Source organism: Hyposmocoma kahamanoa, unplaced genomic scaffold, assembly GCF_003589595.1.
Source record: "Hyposmocoma kahamanoa isolate Upper Pololo Valley unplaced genomic scaffold, ASM358959v1 92, whole genome shotgun sequence".
Lineage (NCBI taxonomy): Eukaryota > Metazoa > Arthropoda > Insecta > Lepidoptera > Cosmopterigidae > Hyposmocoma > Hyposmocoma kahamanoa.
The window spans coordinates 7,549,922-7,570,762 of NW_020654748.1; the positions used below are offsets into that span (position 1 = coordinate 7,549,922).

At 37.8% G+C, this 20,841-nt stretch overlaps 1 protein-coding gene across 5 annotated transcripts in view; it reads left to right on the forward strand.

The window, feature by feature from the left end:
• The window catches only part of LOC113236799 (PDZ and LIM domain protein Zasp), a 36,416-nt gene extending 16,929 nt beyond the window's left edge, over nt 1-19,487 (forward strand). Inside the window, exons 3-16 of one of the 5 annotated variants that reach the window (XM_026472988.1) lie at nt 6,052-6,203; nt 6,452-6,626; nt 6,930-7,060; nt 7,317-7,408; nt 8,193-8,553; nt 9,219-9,407; nt 9,511-9,601; nt 9,691-9,892; nt 10,655-10,678; nt 14,209-14,347; nt 16,032-16,218; nt 16,305-16,425; nt 16,588-16,703; nt 17,782-17,998. In XM_026472988.1, coding sequence (XP_026328773.1) covers nt 6,052-6,203; nt 6,452-6,626; nt 6,930-7,060; nt 7,317-7,408; nt 8,193-8,553; nt 9,219-9,407; nt 9,511-9,601; nt 9,691-9,892; nt 10,655-10,678; nt 14,209-14,347; nt 16,032-16,218; nt 16,305-16,425; nt 16,588-16,703; nt 17,782-17,859 — 2,058 coding nt within the window. In that variant the 3' untranslated portion in view covers nt 17,860-17,998. Of the gene's footprint in view, nt 1-6,051; nt 6,204-6,451; nt 6,627-6,929; nt 7,061-7,316; nt 7,409-8,192; nt 8,554-9,218; nt 9,408-9,510; nt 9,602-9,690; nt 9,893-10,654; nt 10,679-14,208; nt 14,348-14,580; nt 15,824-16,031; nt 16,219-16,304; nt 16,426-16,587; nt 16,704-17,781 lie in introns of all 5 variants that reach the window. The other 4 variants (XM_026472986.1, XM_026472985.1, XM_026472984.1 and 1 more) reach the window with 4 other exon arrangements.
• The last annotated feature ends 1,354 nt before the right edge of the window (nt 19,488-20,841 follow it).

Sequence of the window (20,841 nt, forward strand, 5' to 3'; positions counted from 1 at the left end):
ATGTGGGTTGACTTTGGGGTTGTATAATAAATAACGTATAATACTGTGGTTACTAACGTTTTCAACTCATTAGGATAAACAGGTATCTGATATAGGTTCATTATAATCTCTGTTCTCTTTTTGTCAGCACTGTGACAAGCGTTAAATGTAAGTATGCAATTACTAGTTATTGAAAGAAGCTTTTGCCTCTCATTAACTGTTATTTGTCCTCGTTAATGTAGCTTTGACATAAGTACCAAAAAAATGATGATCCGACAAGCACCACTTATCAATCATCAAGTCGAGAGACATTCTTTTAATGACGCATCCTTCTGCCATCTTTCGCGAGCGTATAGTAAATATGTGTACCTAATTAAGTTTTATTTTAACAAGACAGATATTATACAGGCGCTTACCTACCTAAAATGCCGTATCAAGTAAGGTATTAAGTAATAATGACATCTCATTACAGCTAAATATAATTTGTGTCGTAGTCGTAGTTCAACTACGGAACAATTCATTCGACCTTGTACTAGAGTGTTGTCTTGATCATGATTTGGCGTTAGTATATCTCTAATTGAAACATTTTTGAGTGAACAGATCTCACGGCGTCGCTTGATTAAACTTAATCGTTTATGCATATACTTAATTTAGTGTGACGTTACAATGTCAATAGCAACAATAATTATCATAATGATGACGAGCTCTCGGCTTTAACGGTACTTTTGCAAGAGTTATTGTTGATGGGTTACTTATGATTCGTAATTGAACTAGATAGATATGAAGCTAAATCGTTTTGGCAGTTCATTGGACCGGAAAATCCCGGATCTATGCATGAGTGTAATCGATCACAGCAATTTACATTTTGCGAAGCTTTTTATGAAGGTAATTTTCGTGTAAGTAAGTATTATGTTTTTGCTTGTGAGCTATTGGTGTTAGACAAGATTATATCGGCGAAACCATGGTTCGTGCCGCTTGTATCCATAGACGGTACAAGAAACGTCTGTCCGTAAGACTACCTACCTATCTCTTAAACCCAAAAACTTTATTCCGAAAACTTCAAACGTCCAGCAATTTATTTAGGTTACTTTAATCTTGGTCTTTACTCGGGGGAAATGCACTATGACTGTTTTATACCAGTATTTCCTTAGATGATCCATAATTGTAAACCTTTTTACGATCGTGTAATTTAGTAGCAAAAAGCAAAATTATTTCGTGGGCACGGACGTGCTGTAATAGCGGTGTGTGCTTACGCTCAGATAAATTATAGTTTGACCTTATTCCTTTTGCGTCGCACAGTTATAAACACGATTCCTTGTTAACGTTCTTTGGAAGTTTCATTTTGAAAAGGAAAGGAGTATTTTTTACTTCTTCTCCATAACAGTCTTGGTTGGATTTGAAAAACCTGTAAGTTCGAATACTCAAAGTGTATTCATAGTAGGTAATTTAAAAGATACATCGATACTTTGTAACTGTAGGATGTAATCAAGAAATATCTATAAACTATTATTTACATACACCATCTACGCATGCATTTGTTTAACTTATAGAGTAGTTATTATCTTATTAATATTATGGTTTCTCATGGCATGAGGTAATAAAATTGCAAAGTAACGTTAATGCACTGCATTGGAGCACGGGGACGATCCACTAATCGGGACAGGTTTTAGTTCCAACTGCATTCCTGGAGTGAACGCGTCACCAATACTTTCACTCCCCTCTTATAAACATGGACCAGTTGTGACAGTCTCCCATAAAAAGTAGAATTTTTATTTAGGACAAATCTGACACAAGACTCACGTTGCAGTGTCAATTAGCGAGCCTTAAATTGGCGAGACAATGTGACTATTAAGTGCGAACGTAAATAGTGGCCATTTTTTTTTATTGCAGTCCCTAAGAACTTGATAGCCTTTGTAAACAATAGCGCAGAAAATGTACAATGCTATTATTTACTTTTATACATTTTAGTGGTATATAAAATAAGTTCTTAATGTCCAAGTAGCGCCAGATTCTCTTATAGCAGAATGGATCGTGCCGGGTGCCGGTGGTCGTTACGCAAGTGTTCGGGTTGTCGTTCCAAACTCGAACACAATCTGAGTCACGTACTGGCAGGGATTTGTTTTGAAATTAGAACGCCAAGCGGCGACAACAACGCCTTCTGTGGATTATCGCTGGTGGTATTTTCTAATAACCATGCCCAACTGTCACCAGCACAGTTCACGTCTAAAACTGATATCATATATAACACGAAATTTTTTTAAATATTTAATAAATTGCCAGACTTTATTATAATCTAACAAATGGCGTAGCCAACGTACACGCCTAACAAATTTTGTGATTAGTGTCAACGGCCTAGTTGATTTATCAATTATGTCACATCAGTAATTAAAATGTCGTTACATGTGATGCCAGTGTGTTGTTAGCATTTTATCAATTTAATAATAATAAATAGCAATACCACCGCGTGATAATGTTCATTATCCCTTGATAGTTGTATTCAAGGCAACAAAAAAGCTATACTAATAAGAAATACCAGTTTTTCCAGTACCAATTGCAATCGCGTGGTAAAAAAGGATAATTCCGCTCGTGCTCTTCGTTGGGACCATATTTTTCAGAGAATAATAGTAAACAATAAAGAAAACATAATATGGCTTGGCCTCGCGCGGCGGGCTTGCATTACTATCTCGTTTTTGTAGTTCTGAAGCCGTATATGGCATGCGCGTGCGGCGCCGCAAGTCCCATAGAATACCATAGCAGACAAGAACATCTTTCCGGGAAATAACACAACTGAACTTGAACAAGACTCATATTTTCAAATAATTTAAACTCTATCTAAGGATAAGAAAGTAACAAAGACATCCCTATATTTAATAGTGTACCTAATAAAAGTAATAAAGATAAAGAGGTTGGATAGTTTTGTCCACTAGCGATAATTGCGTTGTTGAAACTTGAAAATTGTGTAATTATTATTTCCTTAATGGCGGACACTAGACTTGGGCCAGTGTCAGTTTCGAGGAATGCGGTCAGTTAAATGTTGATCAACAGTTTTGAAGAGTGTAGTCAGATAATATTGGTCAAAAACGCCAACGCTAAGGCAGCAGCAATAATATTAATTGATACTAACTTCGCGTAATGTTATTGTCAAGTTATTTTTAATTTACACAAAATAATTAAATAAGTGGTGCATTCGAGAATTCTGCCAAATGGAACATCTGGCTGTTTCAATTCTTTGGCAACAGGGTTGTCGTTGTCGGCAAGTCGAGGTCATTGCCAACCACTATGGGCCGGAAGGAGGCTGCGCGAGCGCAGGACCATTCAGTCCTGACGGCTGACAGATTAGGGGGGAGAAAACTATAAAAGCCCGCATTGACTACGTGCGCGTTTTAAACGATATGACACGTAAGACACGGTGACAGCGTGGTCTTGAGTAGTTATAGCTTACGTGTTATTGTATATTGAAGTGTTGTTACTTTACTCGTGTCGGTGAAATTAACCGTGAGTTTTAACTTGTGCTCTTGTTTATCGACAGTTAAATATGGTCATAATACATTACCTGACATCCTTTTAAGGGCATGTACTTACACAAAACTATAGGAAATTTAATACGGGGTCTCGTCTGAAGACGCGAAAAAAGAACCAGCTGTTTCATATGTGTGAGTAGAACGTTTATATGGAAACCTTACAATAAATAAGTAACTCTTACTCGTTTGGTTTTAAGTACTGAATATGAATTTTAAAAGGATGTCATAAAAACGATGTAAACAGAAAGATGTCTCCGTTCTCTTGTTGTTATGTTATTTTAGAAGATTTGCGGACAATGAAATTAAATAAAAAATTACACGGTTATTTTAAATTAACCAGAAAACTTTTAATACGACATTCCTATAATTAAAACAAATTAGTTTTAGCTCTGTCCTTAATCTGACTCAACTTTTCTCTCATAAAAAAATAAACATCTCGCACTCGGCAACTAACAATATATAATATTATCTCAAAAATTGCGTTATATTATGTTTTATCTCAAAATTGCGTTATATTAATAATCTGTTAATCGTATACGATTTAATTTCAAAGTAACAGGACAACACTGTCGCTTTGAAATTAAATTAAATATGTAATATTAATATAACTTAAAGCAATTTTATGATATAGGTATTTTATGTTTTATTTATTTATGATATAGGTACATATAGCTTATAATAATTGAACATACATAAAACAGTGTCGCATAAACCTATTATAGATATTTCTATACATTGCTGCTTATCATAATACAGTTTATTGTGTAAATTTGTAATAATAAAAATAAGTCACGTAGACAATAAAATTGAAATTAAATCTTTTGAACAGTCAGTATAAAAACCGATAAAACATAAGTTCCTATAAACATATTATGTATTATAGTTATTAGCCCTTTTAGGGCCATGTTCAGTACCAAGGTACATTTTTTTACGTAAACCAAACAAAAAGCTCAGCCACAGCCTCACGTGATGTATGATGGCAGCGAAATGAAACCAAACCACTTTTATTATGGTCTCTATTCAAATAGCGTATTAATTGACTGTAATGATTATGAAACAGCTGTTTTATAGCTCTTTGGATTTTATTTTGATTCATGCTGGTACTGATCATGTCCTTAAAATAATGTCTGTTAGTAAATTAGGACCCTACCTATAGTTAGCATTACATCGTCGTCTTAGAGTGAATACCTCGTATGTGATTTCTATGTTTTTGTAGTGTGTATTTGACGTATGCGTACATAAAAATGTCAGTGACTCGTGTGTGGCGTTTGTTTGGCGCGCCTGAGACGCGCTCCATGGGCTCCACATTATACCAGCGCCGTGGCTCACACACACACACTCAACATAGCCCCGCACTAGGGAGACCCTGTGTCGCGGGTACCATGGACACACACATAGACAACCACAAATTACACCCAAACTCACGAGAGAAATAAATGTAGGCCATACAAATATTTCTCCGGGCCCGGGAATCGAACCTGGGACCTCGGCGTGGCAGTGCAGCATAATAACTGTTCGGCCACGGAGGCAGTTTTCTTTCTTTCCATGTAATTTTTCAGGACGAAGATAAAAATGTGGTGTAAAATGTAGTAAACGCAATAATGTTTGTAGTTCGCATTTTGATTAGTTACATTATAACCCTATCATATATTATAATACTTTAATAATATATTTGAGCAAGTTTATAAGTTTTTCTTTAAGAAAAATCAATAAAAACGAATTATGTGAAAACGCGTATGCGAGGTTTTCACTTTAAGGTGACGATTATACTATCTTAAGTTCAATGTATGGAACTCGTAAATTTTTATCTAATTAGTATGTGGGCACTGGGCACAAAATGGTCGCACGCAAACTTATCCAGAGCGAGAATCGGTGATCTCATGCTGACGTCAGTCTTCCTTCCGCTCCTCCCTGCCCTCGGCCTGCATTCCGCGATAAATTCGCAACCGCTACCCACTAGGAATCTGGGACATACACCATTCATAATCGCAAGACTAGCCTCGATCATAATAAAGTTCCATAAAAAAAAATATTATGTAGGTACCTAACGAATATATGTACGGACAACGGCACACCAGACTACACATTTTTGTTCCAAAATCGCCTCCAGTGCAACGGAACAAGATACGTCAATATGTAGCTTGATGTGCTGGCGTGTGTACAAGATGTATTCTTATGTGTTTGCTTTACAAGGCACGTTAGAAGTGTATTCTGTGCAGTTGTAACAGTGTGCACTATAAACTAGGTAATGTTTGCGGTTTATGACAATGGTTATGTTTACCTACAAACAAGGATAATATGCAAAATAGTAATTATAAATAACCATAATTATGACTATACCAAACAATGTTCACGCTTGACGTGTCTGAAAGATATGTAACGTATATGGAATATACACATTTTAATATTTTTTGTGTTTGCTACATTTCAAATAAATAAAGTTTTATTAGGTTGGTATTATAAACATCGAAAGATATTTTGTCTCACGTCTATTCGATGAAGTGTAATTTTGTTATATAACTTTGTATTAAAATACATGTTATTTGCGCAGGTGAACGGCGGCAGTGCGGCAGAGCGCGCGGGACTACAGGCTGGCGATGCGCTGATCCGTGTCAACAACAGCGACGTCTATAACCTCCGCCACCAGGAGGCTCAGGACACCATCCGCGCTGCGGGTACCACACTTGAACTCACCGTACAACGGTGAGACCTACATTGCTCGACACGGTGGAATTTAATGGCGATTACAATAGATCTTAAAGATTGCAGTGTACCTCGATCTCCACCACAGCAAAGCCATCACTACGGAAAAGATGGTTAGCCATGAGTACAGTGCTCTGAAAAAAATTATTTAGATCTTAGTTTTCACAGTTTTTGTTTCGACGGTGAAAAATTTTTTACACTTTGGAGGCATGGCAGATTACTCTTTATAGTTACATATTTTCTAACAGTGGTGGTAGTACGTGGCGTCCATCAGTCACTCCAACTGGCAGCCTACCCAGGCCTGGTTCTCGTGCTTTAGGCGCTACCCCGATTCCCGTCACCAACACGTCTCTTAAGGCGACATCTCAGCCTTCGCGTGCTTTTGGCTCCGGCCACAACAACGTCGCCAAACCTTTTGGCTATGTAAGTACCTGCTATTGTGAATCTTCGGAATTTTGTTACTAGTACATAGTTCAAAAAAGTCCTCAAGTCCAATATTAATACATTCAATAAGTCGTATTTCATAAAACCGGAATTCTCTCAAAACTAGACGATTAATGATCAAGTGGACCCTGCCCTTGGCCGCGTTAACCTTGCTGCGAATAAATAACAGTCATAACATGCGCCAAGAAAATTTCCTCGTAAACTTTCTTATGTAAAATCATGAATAATAAATGCTCGAATTTGAATTTTCCATGTTTCTAATAACTCATGAATGTTGTTTAGATGAATGGCAGCGATAATGTAAAGAGCATTGTTAACAAGCAGTACAACACACCCGTCAAAATGTACAGCGACCAAACTATCGCTGAAACTCTTTCCGCGCAAACAGAAGTCCTGGCTGGAGGTGTTCTGGGGTGAGTAGACGGAATATCGCAATCATAGACGTTTAAGATGTGGTATGATGCAATATGTGCTTGGATGTTGTGATATAAAACTATGAATGCGTTAATTCGAAATAGTTCGCTAAATCTTTTAAATGCCATCAAACCCATGCATTTAGAATCCTCATTCAAAGCAGAAATAAAATTTAACAATACTCACACTTGTGGCTGTCGCATTGTGTTAAATCGTTCAAAATTACGAATACTAAACATGCTATCTGTTTGGCAGAGTGAATTTCAAGAAAAATGAGAAAACATACGACGCAGAAAAGAGTGCCGTTTTCAAGGTGCTTCAAGAAGAGCAAAACGACCCTGAGCCAGGTATGTACTGCAAGCATTCCATGCACTTCCTGAATATTCTCAAGAACATGTTATAATATCTATACGTTTATAAGGTATCCGTAACTTAAACCATACCTCTCTCACACAATATCTCATGCTCTACTGTAAATATTTCATTATATTCTACCGTTTTTTAAATGCGCACTTTTCCTCCTATCTGGATGATGTTGTATTGTCTAAGTGGCAAATCATGTCGAGCTTTTTGAATATGCATCGAAAATATCGGAAATGCTTTTAAGTATCGCTTTCATGTTTTGACTACATCTGCTCATACGTTCAAATGTTGTATAAATCTTAACAATTACAATAAATGGTATCCGAATTGGCACATAGTAGAAGTCGGAGCTCCGGGTGCGGCCCCGCTGATGAGCGGGCTGCGACACGTGCAGGCGCCAGTCACTCGGCCTGATGCGCCAATCAACAACACAGGCGGCTTGCCTCCCGGACAGAATATATGCGAGGAGTGCGAACGACTCATCACGTAAGTCGGACGACTCGCGCGGGCCGACACGGTAGCAAACCTCGTTACAGGCTATTTGGGAAACAAAATTCGATTCTTATCGATATCCATTCGGTTCGATGTTTTAATTTGTACAAATGGCGCAATTCTTTGGTGTTTATGTTTTGTGTATCCTCTCATTTCCCTTCCCCTCCTCCAATCTTCATAGGATGGCTGCTTCGTTTTCAATTTAGGTAGTCCCCGAGTGAGACTTAGCTGGTGACTGTTCACCACGCAAAGTAACCGAATGTTGCGGGCCTCCAGAACCGTCTCACTTTTACTCGCGGGCGAGCGTGGCGCGTGCGGGTACACCGTGCAGCCTTCATCGCACGCATCGTTCCCGCTCGCGTACACCGCGTGTGATGAGCACGCCGCAGCCGGGCACAACGCCTCAGCCGCCACCAATGGCGCCGCGTGCCTCCACTGGAACGCAAACACCTGCACCGCCGGCAGAGCAGTTGGCGCCCGAACCGATGCACCGACCCAGCCTCCCGGTGGGCTGTCACCAGGCGCTGCCTGACGGTCGCGTGGCCCTTGGTGCACCCGCGCAGCCGCAGCCCGACGTTGGTGCGCTGCCCGTTGTCAACGACACCCCTTACTGCTCCGAGTGTAACCGCTACATTATGTAAGGCGCCTCCGGAATGCCTTGACGTGTTTGCGACCGTGTCGACCTGTGCACTAGTTATTGTATAGTAGATTAAAAAGTTGTTCGATGTCTTTTTTCTAGCTGCGGTTTCTTTGCACGCACCATTGTAAAACTATGAAAATGTTACCAGCGAAGGTACCGCAGCCTTATAAATACGTGCATATATCGTGTAAACGCGCTCAACTTTATACTTTAAAAAAAATACAGTATTAATGAATTCACGATATATGTGACTATTTACTTGACTATTTCATACGCATTCGTTGTATCATTTCATTGTATATTGTAATCATGGTCTTCACTGCACATTGTATATGGTAGTAGCTGAAGTATTTGTGCATATTGTACCAGCCAAAGCAGATATTACACACACCGCCAGCATGTCCGTTTCGCTGCATTACATATACCTACGCGCACCTTGTTGTCTTTGCCTGGCACACGTTCGGTTAGCACGAGCAATTTGGTGAGCATGCTTGTATATTTTAGAAAAATGAATGATACTGAAGCAAGTGATTCATCAGAAATTTTCGAATTTTATACTATGATGTTTATGTTTATTATCCATCTCTATAGTCATATCACTTCGACATTAAATTGAAGACAAAACAATGTTTGTTTACTTAATTCTCGTTTTTTTTCTATAGCGGTGTGTTCGTGCGCATTAAAGACAAAAACTTGCACGTGGAGTGCTTTAAGTGCTCGACGTGCGGTACGTCCCTCAAGAACCAGGGCTACTACAACATCAACGCCAAGCTGTACTGCGACATTCACGCTAAGCTGGTTGCACGCCAAAACCCGCCTGCGCCCAACCTCGAGCCGGTCACCGTGCCTCCGTATGTATTCATCTAAATTTGTGATCTATCATACGACTTTCGCATCTCTGTATAGGTATATCTATAGTAAATCAGATGAACCTAAATCGACTGTTTTTTGCAGTGGTAGTCGCGTTCCGAGCAACACTTATTCTACTCCGTTGCCACCCCTTGCCACAAACAACTACACAAATGGTTCGTCCTCTCTCTTCAGCGTAAGTACCTTTTAGAAAACTAGAATCCACTAGTGAAGTATTTGATTGTGCTATAGTGCCGACTTACAGCAAATGTTTCTTTCTGTTAGCCGTCAAGTAATTTGTCGGGGCCGAAACCATTTGGTTCGTCAATTGGATCAGCGTACTCGCCCTCGCTGTCGCCGCGGTCGGCGCCGTTGTCGCCGGCGCGTCCGGTGACAGCGCCAGCGCCCTACAATCCATCGGCGCTTGCGCCCGCTCCCGCGGCGCCCTACATGCCCGCAGCCGCACCTGCGGCACCTTATGCGCCCAGTAAGCGAGTCACTTTTGCTGTCTAGTTTTGTAGAGCAAACGTGAATGACATCAAAAAAGATCATACTTCCCGAAATTTTCTGTACACCTAAATATGATATTACAATTTTTTCGAGCAAAATCACACGGGCTGCACTTTCACAATATCGCGACTGCGAAGCAGTAGTTAGAATACAAATGGAAAACAGTTTGAATGCGGTCCGCTGTTTCGATGCAGTCACGACGCCTTCACAACTTCAGTTACCATGCACGAAAATGTAGCCAATCGACTAGGCATCTAAGCGTGAAGTACAAAGCTAGTATATAATTATTAATAAAACGCATTTACTTATTGCATTACATATAAAGAGCATATACCTCTACATTGCGTAATGAGTTTTTGATGTCATTTTAATTATTTAATTAGTAAGACAATAATTTTTATTCTAAAACGTGTAATGTCTTTCTATACATATTTCAGAGACTAAAGATGATTCTCTTTACTAGGTACTATTGTAAGAAAACTAAGCACTTAATCACTTAATAATAACTACTTCGCGTGCAATGGGACTTCTGAAGAATAATCACGAATTTAATCACTAGTTACTATAAAATTACTACTGGGTTAATGTATTCTGAATGGTAATTAACTTATTGTGAATTGTGTATTTAACAATTTTATTGTTGTAAGATGCCTGTTGAGGTCAGATTTCTTTCAACTTATTTTAAAATTACATAATTGGCTGTTTCAATATGCAAATTGAAATTATTTATTTTCGACAGACTGGGCAGGTTCCATTTTTAAAGGTAATAAAAAATGAACAGGATTATTTATAATAAGCGCTGTTGAGCTTATAGCTACTATAAGTTAGGTGTAAATGAATTTAGTGAACTATCAACATAACGTGAGTGCGCTACGCGAGCAGCCATTGTCAGTCGCAGCATTAAAATAACTATTTTCCTGGCACCAAATATCACGAGTATCATGCGTCATTTACTATGTAGGATATCCACAATTTCGTTTCGGATATTTAACATGCTTTTTAAACAATTCTTCGCAAATACGCTTACATTATTTTGTGTAGCTTTTTTCAAACTCACTAATGTTTTCTTTCATCTATTCTCTCCTCTCCCGTTGACTGATAACCCGTTAATTAATAAACTAACAGCAAAGAATGTCAAAAGCATCGTGTGGCCCCCACCGAATCCCCCGGAAGACGAACTCCCAAAGAGTGATTTAATCTCCGAAACTATTAGTGAAATACCCAAGGACATAGTACCGGCAAAAATAGCTTCTCGAATGGTCGCTGAATTTAATTCAAAGAGTGCTCCGCAGCAAACATCTGACGTGCAGCCAAAAATGATGCAGCAGTCAGTTTCCTCTATGGAACAAAGGCAAGAATTTTCATCAAGTGTTTCATACGCATCTGCAAGCATTTCTACAGCTACAGCAACATCTTCTAAATCCGAGTCAATAATGCAAAGTAAGCAATCTCAAGCAGTGCAAGAGATAAGAAGTTGCACTGTTCAATCTTTCTCTGAACAATCATCAGTTGAAAGTCAAAGTACAAAAATGTATCAATCTCAAACAAGTCCCCCTGTTCAAAAATCATACGATAATCCTATGGACGAAATCAAAACCGTTCAAATAAAGGAAAATATAAAACAAGAAGCAGATGTGCAAGTTATTCAACGAAGTCAGGATTTCAAGGCTGATCACGTAAAAGCAGTTGAAACACCCGAAACTACTGATGAGACCAAAGAAAACACTACAAAAGAAAATGTTTGCACAAAAACAGAAGAGCGACGTGAAAGCATCATAGATGATGTAAAGGAATCACTAAGTGGAAAATATGACATTACTAGTAAAGCAGAAAGTAACCTCGATACTGTTGAGCAACATACTGTCAGTGTTACTCAGACAGAAATAATAAATACTAAATTAGATCAACAAATTAATTTGCCCGATGCAGAAAGTACTGAATTGAAAGTTGCACAATGTGACGCGAAAAGCAAATCAATAACTGATCTAGTGGCATTAAATCACGAAGATGAGAGAAAGCCTTTGCCTGAACAACAAAACGAAATACCTCAAAATGTTTGTGCCTTAAAACAAGTTTTTGAGTCATCTAAAACACTGGTAGAAATAGATAGATCAGATATTCCGCCAATAAAACCATTGCCCCCAACTTCTATCCCTAATTCAATTCCTCGTGGTTTTGTCAGATCAATGGTAGATGCATTAACGACAGCTCCAGATAGGCCTTTTTCGCCTCTACCTACACCACCTCAGCCAATTAGTCTTCCACCACAATCTATTGCCGCAGCCGAGGCTGAAGTAATAGAAACACTTGTATTACCTGTGTCTTCACAAAGTATTCAATTGCCGCCTCAACCATCTCCAATATTTGCGCAGCAACCTAACCGAGGTATAACACCCATACCACCGATCAAAGCTTACAATCCACCTGAAAAACTAGTACCACCGATACCTATGCCCGAGGAAACTAAGCCTTATATACCACCAGATTTCAAAATAACCATAGAACCTAAGGTTCCACGAGATGAGGCAGCTTCACCTTTGGTCGAGGCTTTAAGGACTGTTCCCGATAGACCTTTCACGCCGGTAAGCACAGCCTTCATTGAGCGAGGTTCTTTAAAAGAGGCTCTTACTATTGCTCCTGATCGACCTTATAGTCCATTGCCTTTGAATATAACCAATGAGTCAAGTCAGTCTAGTCACTATACCGCGACGTCAACAGTGCAAATGCAGACTGCATTGTCAGAAATTGTGCGTCCTATTGCAACACAGACATCAACACAGATGACTGATGTCGTTTCCGAATTTTCTGCAATGCAAAACACATGCAAACTTCAATCTTCGTCTGAAGTATCTGCATTTAGGCCAGTCGCAAGGCAGGTCTTCCCACCTCCACAACCGGAAGAGTTCAGTATGCTTGCTAACCTTCCCCCAATAAGTGATGATATGAAAACCAGTTTTGAAAAGTTCCGATCACAACACGAAACAATGGTGTCTGAAACAAAAACAATGCAACAATCCACTGTAACGACTAGTAGTATAAATACTCAAGGATACTCTTCTGTTAAAATGGCACAAAGCTATTTTGAACAGTTGGATCAAAAAGAATCGTTATCCTCAACTTCCGTAAGATCGAAATCTGGTTTGAACAAACCAGACAAAATTCCACCTTACCAAAAGAATTTTGATAAGTTGCCTTCACAAAGAGGTATCACGCCAGAAATATGTAATGCTCCAGCCATACCGCAACGTCCCGTCACTCCGAGTACCGATGCCCCTAAACTAAGAGGCAAATCTCAAGAACCGAAATGTGAACCCGGATATACTATGTCGCAAGAAAAACAAACCTCTAAAATTCCACAAATCAAAACTGCGGTGCAGCAGCCTGCAGTACAGTTTCATAAAGATTCTACACCAATTACTATGACTTTCCAACCTGTAACAGATGAAAATATTTTAAGAATGTCCCCTGCTCGAAGTCGACCTACCACTCCAAGCTTAATTAATAAGCCTGCGCCTATAATACCATATTATCAAATGAATCTAGTTTCAGTAGAACACACAGCTCCCGAAACAAACTTGTATGATGTATCAAGTCGTGAAGCTAGCCGGTCCCCAACACCAAAGCCTAGGTCACGTTCACCAGCCCAAGGACCTCCACCGAATCCATTAAAAGCTCAAGCACCTAGAATTAAAGAAGCTACACCGCAACGCCAAGTCGCGCATTCACTTTTGACAAAAGCAACAGAGAATCTGAGAAAAGAACACGAAATGGGCCAAAAGGTATTTCAAACTGATTCTGACGCTTGCGGCATAAAAAATTGGTCGCACAATCAATTTCCAATGATACAGGAACAGAGACATTCTAATGTAGGATTCAAAAGTGAAACTCATAACAAGGGAGACATGAGATTACAAGAAGATTCAATGATTAATCAAAATTATGGCCAAAGGCAAATGCAATCACAGAGTATGTCAGAGTATGGAAATACCGTAGTACAAACCACAAGAAAGACTTTTGAAGAATTTGAATCAACTCAATCAGCTAAAGTTATAGAAATTAGAAAAGGGGGTTCGTTGTCATCAACTGCATTTCACCAGAATGAATCTAATAATATTCAAACTCACGTCAATGCTAAGCAAGTTTTTCCACCTCCTATCATGAGTATGCCAACTTCCCAGCAGAGCTCTATTAACGTAGCTAATGACAACATTGCCTCCGCTAGTAGATTAGTAGACAACCCTTCGACTTCTGGTGCTAACCAAGTTCCAGTGTGTGATCCTACCCCATCAACAGGTTCCGGTGTAGGGGCTGCCGGTCGTGGCAAAACATTTGGTGTGTCCTCGGCTCCAAAACGCGGAAGGGGTATTTTGAATAAAGCTGCACTGCCGGGCTCTCGTGTGCCTCTTTGCGCTTCCTGCAATGGAAATATTAGGTGATTCGATAACAAAATAGAGTTTACGATGTTGATTTGTTTGTGCGTGTGGCATGTACAAAATAAACTAGAGACAAAATAAAATATAGGCGAAATTTGTGGAAAGAGACGTAAATAACCCCTTAAACATTTGTAACATCTTTCCCAGGTACAGCTTTACAGGTATGATGACTGTCGAACATATTAACATGCTTTTAACTTGTGTTCATTTGAGTGTTTTGATTTTCTAACAGCTAACGAAACTCAGCTCTCGAGCAGTTCGAATAAACCAAAATTCAAGAGTCCAGCTGAAGAGAGATTAATCCGAAAAATGGCGAAGACAGCTTTAAACGGATATGAGATAGGCATACAAAGGAAAATCAAACCGGCGGACAACATACAGTCGATGGCGGAAAAAATTCAAGATACGGTCGTCACGAAGCATCCCTTGAATTCTGATAGTTTGTCGTCTGGTGAGAGCAGTCGAGAAAATACTTTAAGACGACCGCTACACAAAAACTTCGAGAGAGGTTACAATGCCATGGACAGCATTCAAAGTATTGGAGACAAAATCAAAGACACAATAATAAGCAAACATCCTGCCGGTGTTAACTTTACAAACGGGAATTCGTCTATACCACTTCCACCGCCGTTACCCACTTCTCCAATACCAACGTACGACGTTCACAGCACACCGATCGTAACCACGTCTATAAATGCTAACACAATGAAACAAACTGACTTTGCACCCAATAATCTGAATCATAATTTAGTACCTGACATGCAAATACACTCGACGATAAATAAAGAAAAACCCTATAATAGTAGCGGTTATTCAAGCAGCGATGATTCGAATAGAGAAAAAAATGATGACAGTTACACTAATACATTCCGAAAGGAAAATGGATTAGAAAAGGCTTCCTCAGACGGTATGAATATCCATTATATCCCGGATTATAAGCCCGATAAAAAAATCGATATAAATTGCTCAAATACACTGAAAAAAAGAAATTTTTTTGAAAAAATAGAAGCAAATAACGGTTCTAATGCACAAACAAAAAACGTTAACAAGGCAAATGATTCCCGTAATAATATGTTATCAAAAACAAATACGTTGAAAAAGCCAAGCATGTTTGAAAAAGATATTAAAATAGAAAATGGGAACAATATCTCAAAAGATGAAGAAGACGGAAACAAACAAGGACCACCTGCCAACTTACTTGACAATTCATTATACACTTTTAGAAGCAATGGTACTTCAAATTTGATCCAAGAACGAGATAAGGGTTTTGGAAAAGATATACAAAATGAGAAAGAAGTCCATAACGATTCCGAGTCAGAAGTAGCTGTCAAACATCGCCAGAAAAAAGTGGACAAAAATGATGATGGCCGAAGAGATTCATGCCTTATCGCTCGTCCTAAATCAACAATGACATTTGTCGATGTAGCGGAAGGAAACTATCCCATTTGCCACAAATGTGACAAAGCTATAACGAGGTAACATATTAGTATTTGATATTACAAATCAATTAAATGTAAGTTCAAAGTTTTAAGCATGAATCTGTAGAGTTTGCACGAGTGTTTTCAGTTTATTTCATTAACATAATAACAAAGATTTGATTTTCTATACATTTTTCTACAGAAATCTATTGCGAATTAGTTCAAATAATAAAAAATATTTCTTAATCGATTTTGTGATGAACAGGGGCCCCTTCATAACGGCTCTTGGCCGTATCTGGTGCCCGGAGCACTTCATCTGTACCACTCCATCGTGCAGGCGTCCCCTACAAGACATCGGATTCGTTGAAGAAAACGGACTACTCTACTGCGAGTACTGCTTCGAACAATATATCGCCCCAGGTTGCGATAAATGCCATGCCAAGATTAAAGGCGTTAGTATCAATTTCCGTCATTTGACCTCATAAATTAGAGGAATTTTGACAGATTAGATTACTAAAGGAGCACTTTTGAATTTCAGGATTGTTTAAATGCTATCGGAAAGCACTTCCATCCAGAGTGTTTCAACTGCGTATATTGTGGAAAGCTGTTTGGTAACAATCCCTTCTTCTTAGAAGATGGTCTGCCTTATTGTGAAGCAGGTAATTATCACAACTTTATACTCTTTTGTCTACAAGGCCTTCAGTCGCCTCGCCTTTAATTATCATCAATTTCAGTTTTAAGTGACGAAAAAAATAAATATGACTCATGACAAATAATTTGTACAATGTAGGTCAATGGTACAATGCAATAAATATTTTCAGACTGGAATGAGCTGTTTACAACGAAATGTTTCGCCTGCGGGTTCCCCGTGGAGGCGGGCGACAGGTGGGTCGAGGCGCTCAACAATAACTACCACAGTCAGTGCTTCAACTGCACGGTGCGTATGATGCGAGCCCTACTAAATACACACATACACATTCATATATTTGAAAATAACTGTAACATTATCAAAATTATCATATATAAAAGATACAAAGAAAAATCTAGCAATTTGTTTGTCTTTATTAATATTGAAAAAGTAGATAATAATTGGTTAATATTTGTACGGTATAAAATGGTCAAAACAAATCGAATAGGATGATTGATTAAACGGCTTGATATCTTTATACATTTTACGATTACATATGTCTTGTCATTGTCCCTTATAACATAACCACAATTTGAGACTACACAAATTCGATTTGCATTGGTAACGTCTTCCTTAACATTTTTTCATCGTATAACCGACTTGCAAAATAATGTTCTTTCAGTTAATTCATCAGCATCATGTTTTTTCCAGTGTCGCTTTAAGTTCTCAATTGGCCACACATATAAAAATATAATGTTTATTATTTTATGGAGTAGGTAAGGTGTTACCTACTCACGTATTAGGTAGTACAAAGCTCCTCATACGCTGCCACACTGTGTTAAATTTCCCTTTATTAACAATATGTTGTGTGTGTGTCCCTCAGAAAGTGTGACTCTTAAGTTATTAACATTTCGTAATACGTTTAATATTATATTCCAAATGAAACTCCCTAAGATACAGGAAGTTTTTGTACATGATTGTCCCAAACCGCTGCTGTTTGAAATGCTTTATTTTTATGTAAGACATAATGTAAGACTGAATTTATGTTTGCGTGATTGATTATTTATTATATAATGATAAACATTTTGAGTAGACATGTTTTGGCTATTTTATCTGTGATATTATTATATTTATTGTAAGTACGTATATGCAATAACAGCAATAAAGGTTTGTGTGTTTTGGTTAATGGCTGTCTTTTTTGGAAGATATCCAGTGTTTAAGCTCATTAATGTTAATATTTTTTTCTTCCAAAACGGTCAGCCCGGAAACGTTGAGACTTGAAAAAATTTTAAAGTAGAATCTAGTTTAAAACACGTTTAAAATAACTTATATTTAAATTCGACAAAAGAGCTAACCAGCATCAAAGATCATTGAATTTAATTTTCAGGTGTGCAAGAAAAACCTCGAAGGACAGAGCTTCTTCGCAAAGGGAGGTCGACCTTTCTGCAAGTCTCACGCCCGCTAGTTGTCCCCACCATCAGATAATATACAACTCTGACACTGTTTATTCGACTTCTACTTTCCGCCCGGTTTCTCCATTTCTCAACATGCCTCCAACCGGGCCCACACATTCCTCACCACAAAGAACGAGGAAATTGGAAACGCCTCTCCACTTAGATGGAGGGTTGTTTTCCGATATTAGAAGCGCTGACGGTAAACTATTGAGCAAAGTGACCATAGACAGAGTTCACAGCTCCACACGCCACGACGTTACTGACGAACCTAGCGTGTACGAGAGCACGGGCTTGAACGGAAACAAGGACTTCGTAGATGATCTTGTGAAAACCGAAACCATAACAAATGAGGACGTCATTAAAGTCAAGTTTACTCCGATTCCCCCTGAGTTAGACACTCCGCGTTTATTAACCCCATCGCAGTTCGTGCAAGTTCAGACTAACGTAGTAAAACCTACTGTTGAGTACATCAAAGATAATTTCGAAGATTTACAAAGTTATAAAATTGTAAGCTCTTTATATAAAGAAAACAAATTTGAATCTGGTCAACAGAATATAAGGGAGAGAAGTTTCGACACTCTGAGTATTAGCGAGCCCGGCAAAAGAGCTCCTAGTCCACTAGCTAACGTCTTTGTTTCCGAACAATTGACTAAGATAGACAATTACTTGCAAGAGAGTTTGAATGCTTGTTCCACGGGGGATAATAAAGGGCGATTCACACCAGTCTTGGGTGCTGGGGAGACTAAATTGGAAACTGCAGGAACCCAAAGAAGCGAATTGTTTGAGGAGAAAAGGTATTTTTACGAAACAAGTTCCACAAATACTCCGATTGATTTGGCAAGTCAACAAATTGGTGAAAGAACCAGTGTTAACCGCACTAAACCTGTTATTACAAATTCGGGAACTTCTCTTCAAGAAGATGTAATCAGAAGGAAATCCACAATAAACAGTGTCAAAGAAAAACAACCGGGAGTTATTAGTGCTATTTATAATATGCCAATTCATTACCACGCCGCGATTTTATGTTTCTTATTAATTGTATATAATCTTGTGTATCAGTACATTAAGCACAACTGTCATGGTAATAAGAAATGAATAAAATGTTATTTAATCAAAATTATAAAAATTATTTTATAGTAAATGTGTATACATATAAAACTAGTCAATGAATTTATAAAAATAAATATGAAATAAAATATAATCTTTTTTTGGAAATTTTTAATCAGTGTTGACTTCGTTTCTTTGTACCATGTAAGAAGATGTAAATAATTAGTTTCAGGGTCACGTAATTAATTAATCTGCTGTCTGTGTACCGATAATAATTTCTGATTAACAATTTGGTGCTTAACATTACCAACTACAAGCTGCTCGCAATATTGTGATATTTCACATTTTCCTCTAATTTTAATGCAAGGCTTTGTATACAGCTTCCGGAATGTTGCCGTACACTATTACTAACAAAAACAGTAGTTAGTAATGATTACAAGTTATTATGGGGCTGAAATTAAAAAGAAATGTTTGGTGCACCAACTGGGTACATTAAAAGTATTTTTGTCTATTTGGAATTTTTATCAAACACTTGTATTGTGTTATGTAAACTGAAATGAAATGAATGATTATGATACGATTTGTAATTTTTCAACACTTTTTATTTACTGTTCATAACTTTTACATTAAAATAATAACTTTTATGTTAAGACCTATTTATTTAGAGTTACTTTATTGCGATTAGCATATATAACGTATAGGAATATGTCGGCTTAAATAAAATATTTTATTTTATTATATTGTTTTATTCTTAAAGGTAAGTATGTACAACAAGAGTTGAATAATTATATAAAAAAATCTAATAACTTGTTTAAACAAATAAGTGTCAAGTTGGTGTCAAGTGACAAAACCTCGACTTTCTAGTACCGTGAAATAAATTAAGAAAACTTGCTCAGGGCGGCGAAATTATGTCGGTGAACTCGGCAATCCCCGAAAACTACTGTGACATATTTGAATACAACAACGTTGTGTATTGGTCTCCAAGAGCGATGCCGCACGGGCGTTGCGTCGTTGTTGCGTCGTCGCACCGCAACACCCCTCCTCGCTTCGTCTCTGGCCCCTTGTACGTTGCGCTCGCATTCCGTCACTGCGCGCTGCTTCAACGCACTTTGTGGTATACCGTTCTCATCTAAATGTAGTGCAACGCCGTTGCGACGACGTACAGTGGGCTCAAATTGACAATTCTTGGATATAGGAATAACTTGTGGAGTACCGAGATAATTTTTTTATGTGAAAGATAATGACCTTCCTAACAACTTTTATTCTTGTATAATTTCTAGAAAAGTTGATAAGTTTCAGAGAAACAAAATAACCATTTTTTTGTATGGAGAAATATACATTTTATTTTTTATCTCAAAATAACTTCGACTAAAGAAAAATTAATTTTAGTGTAATTTAGAGAGTGTTATAACAATAACACAAAAGTTAAGTAGAAACACAATATACTAGTATATTGTGTTAAAAAATTTTGACACCTTTTTACTCGTAAAGCCGCAAGTACCTGCAGTTGGATTATTTTTTTTCTTTATAGAAAATGATTGGGCCTATACAATAAATAAACCACACTCATTAAATTTTCCTACATTAAGAGATAAAAAATAAAATGAAATTAAATAAGAATAAAAATTATTAGAAATGTTATTAACTATCACATAAAAAAAAATTAGCTAGCACAAGTTATTCCTATGTCCAAGAATTATCAATTATTATTTAATCTTGGGAACAATTTTAGGAATACGGAGCTGATTTTTTTCATATGATAAATAATAACATTCCTGATAACTTTTATGCTTATGTAATTTCTTGAAAAGTTGATTGTTTCAGAGAAAAAACTTTTAGTTTTTTTGTTTGGAGAAATAAACATTTTATTTTTTATCTCAAAATGTAGAAAAATGTAATGTGTGTGGTTTATTTGTATAGGTCCAATCATTCTCTATCAAGAAAAA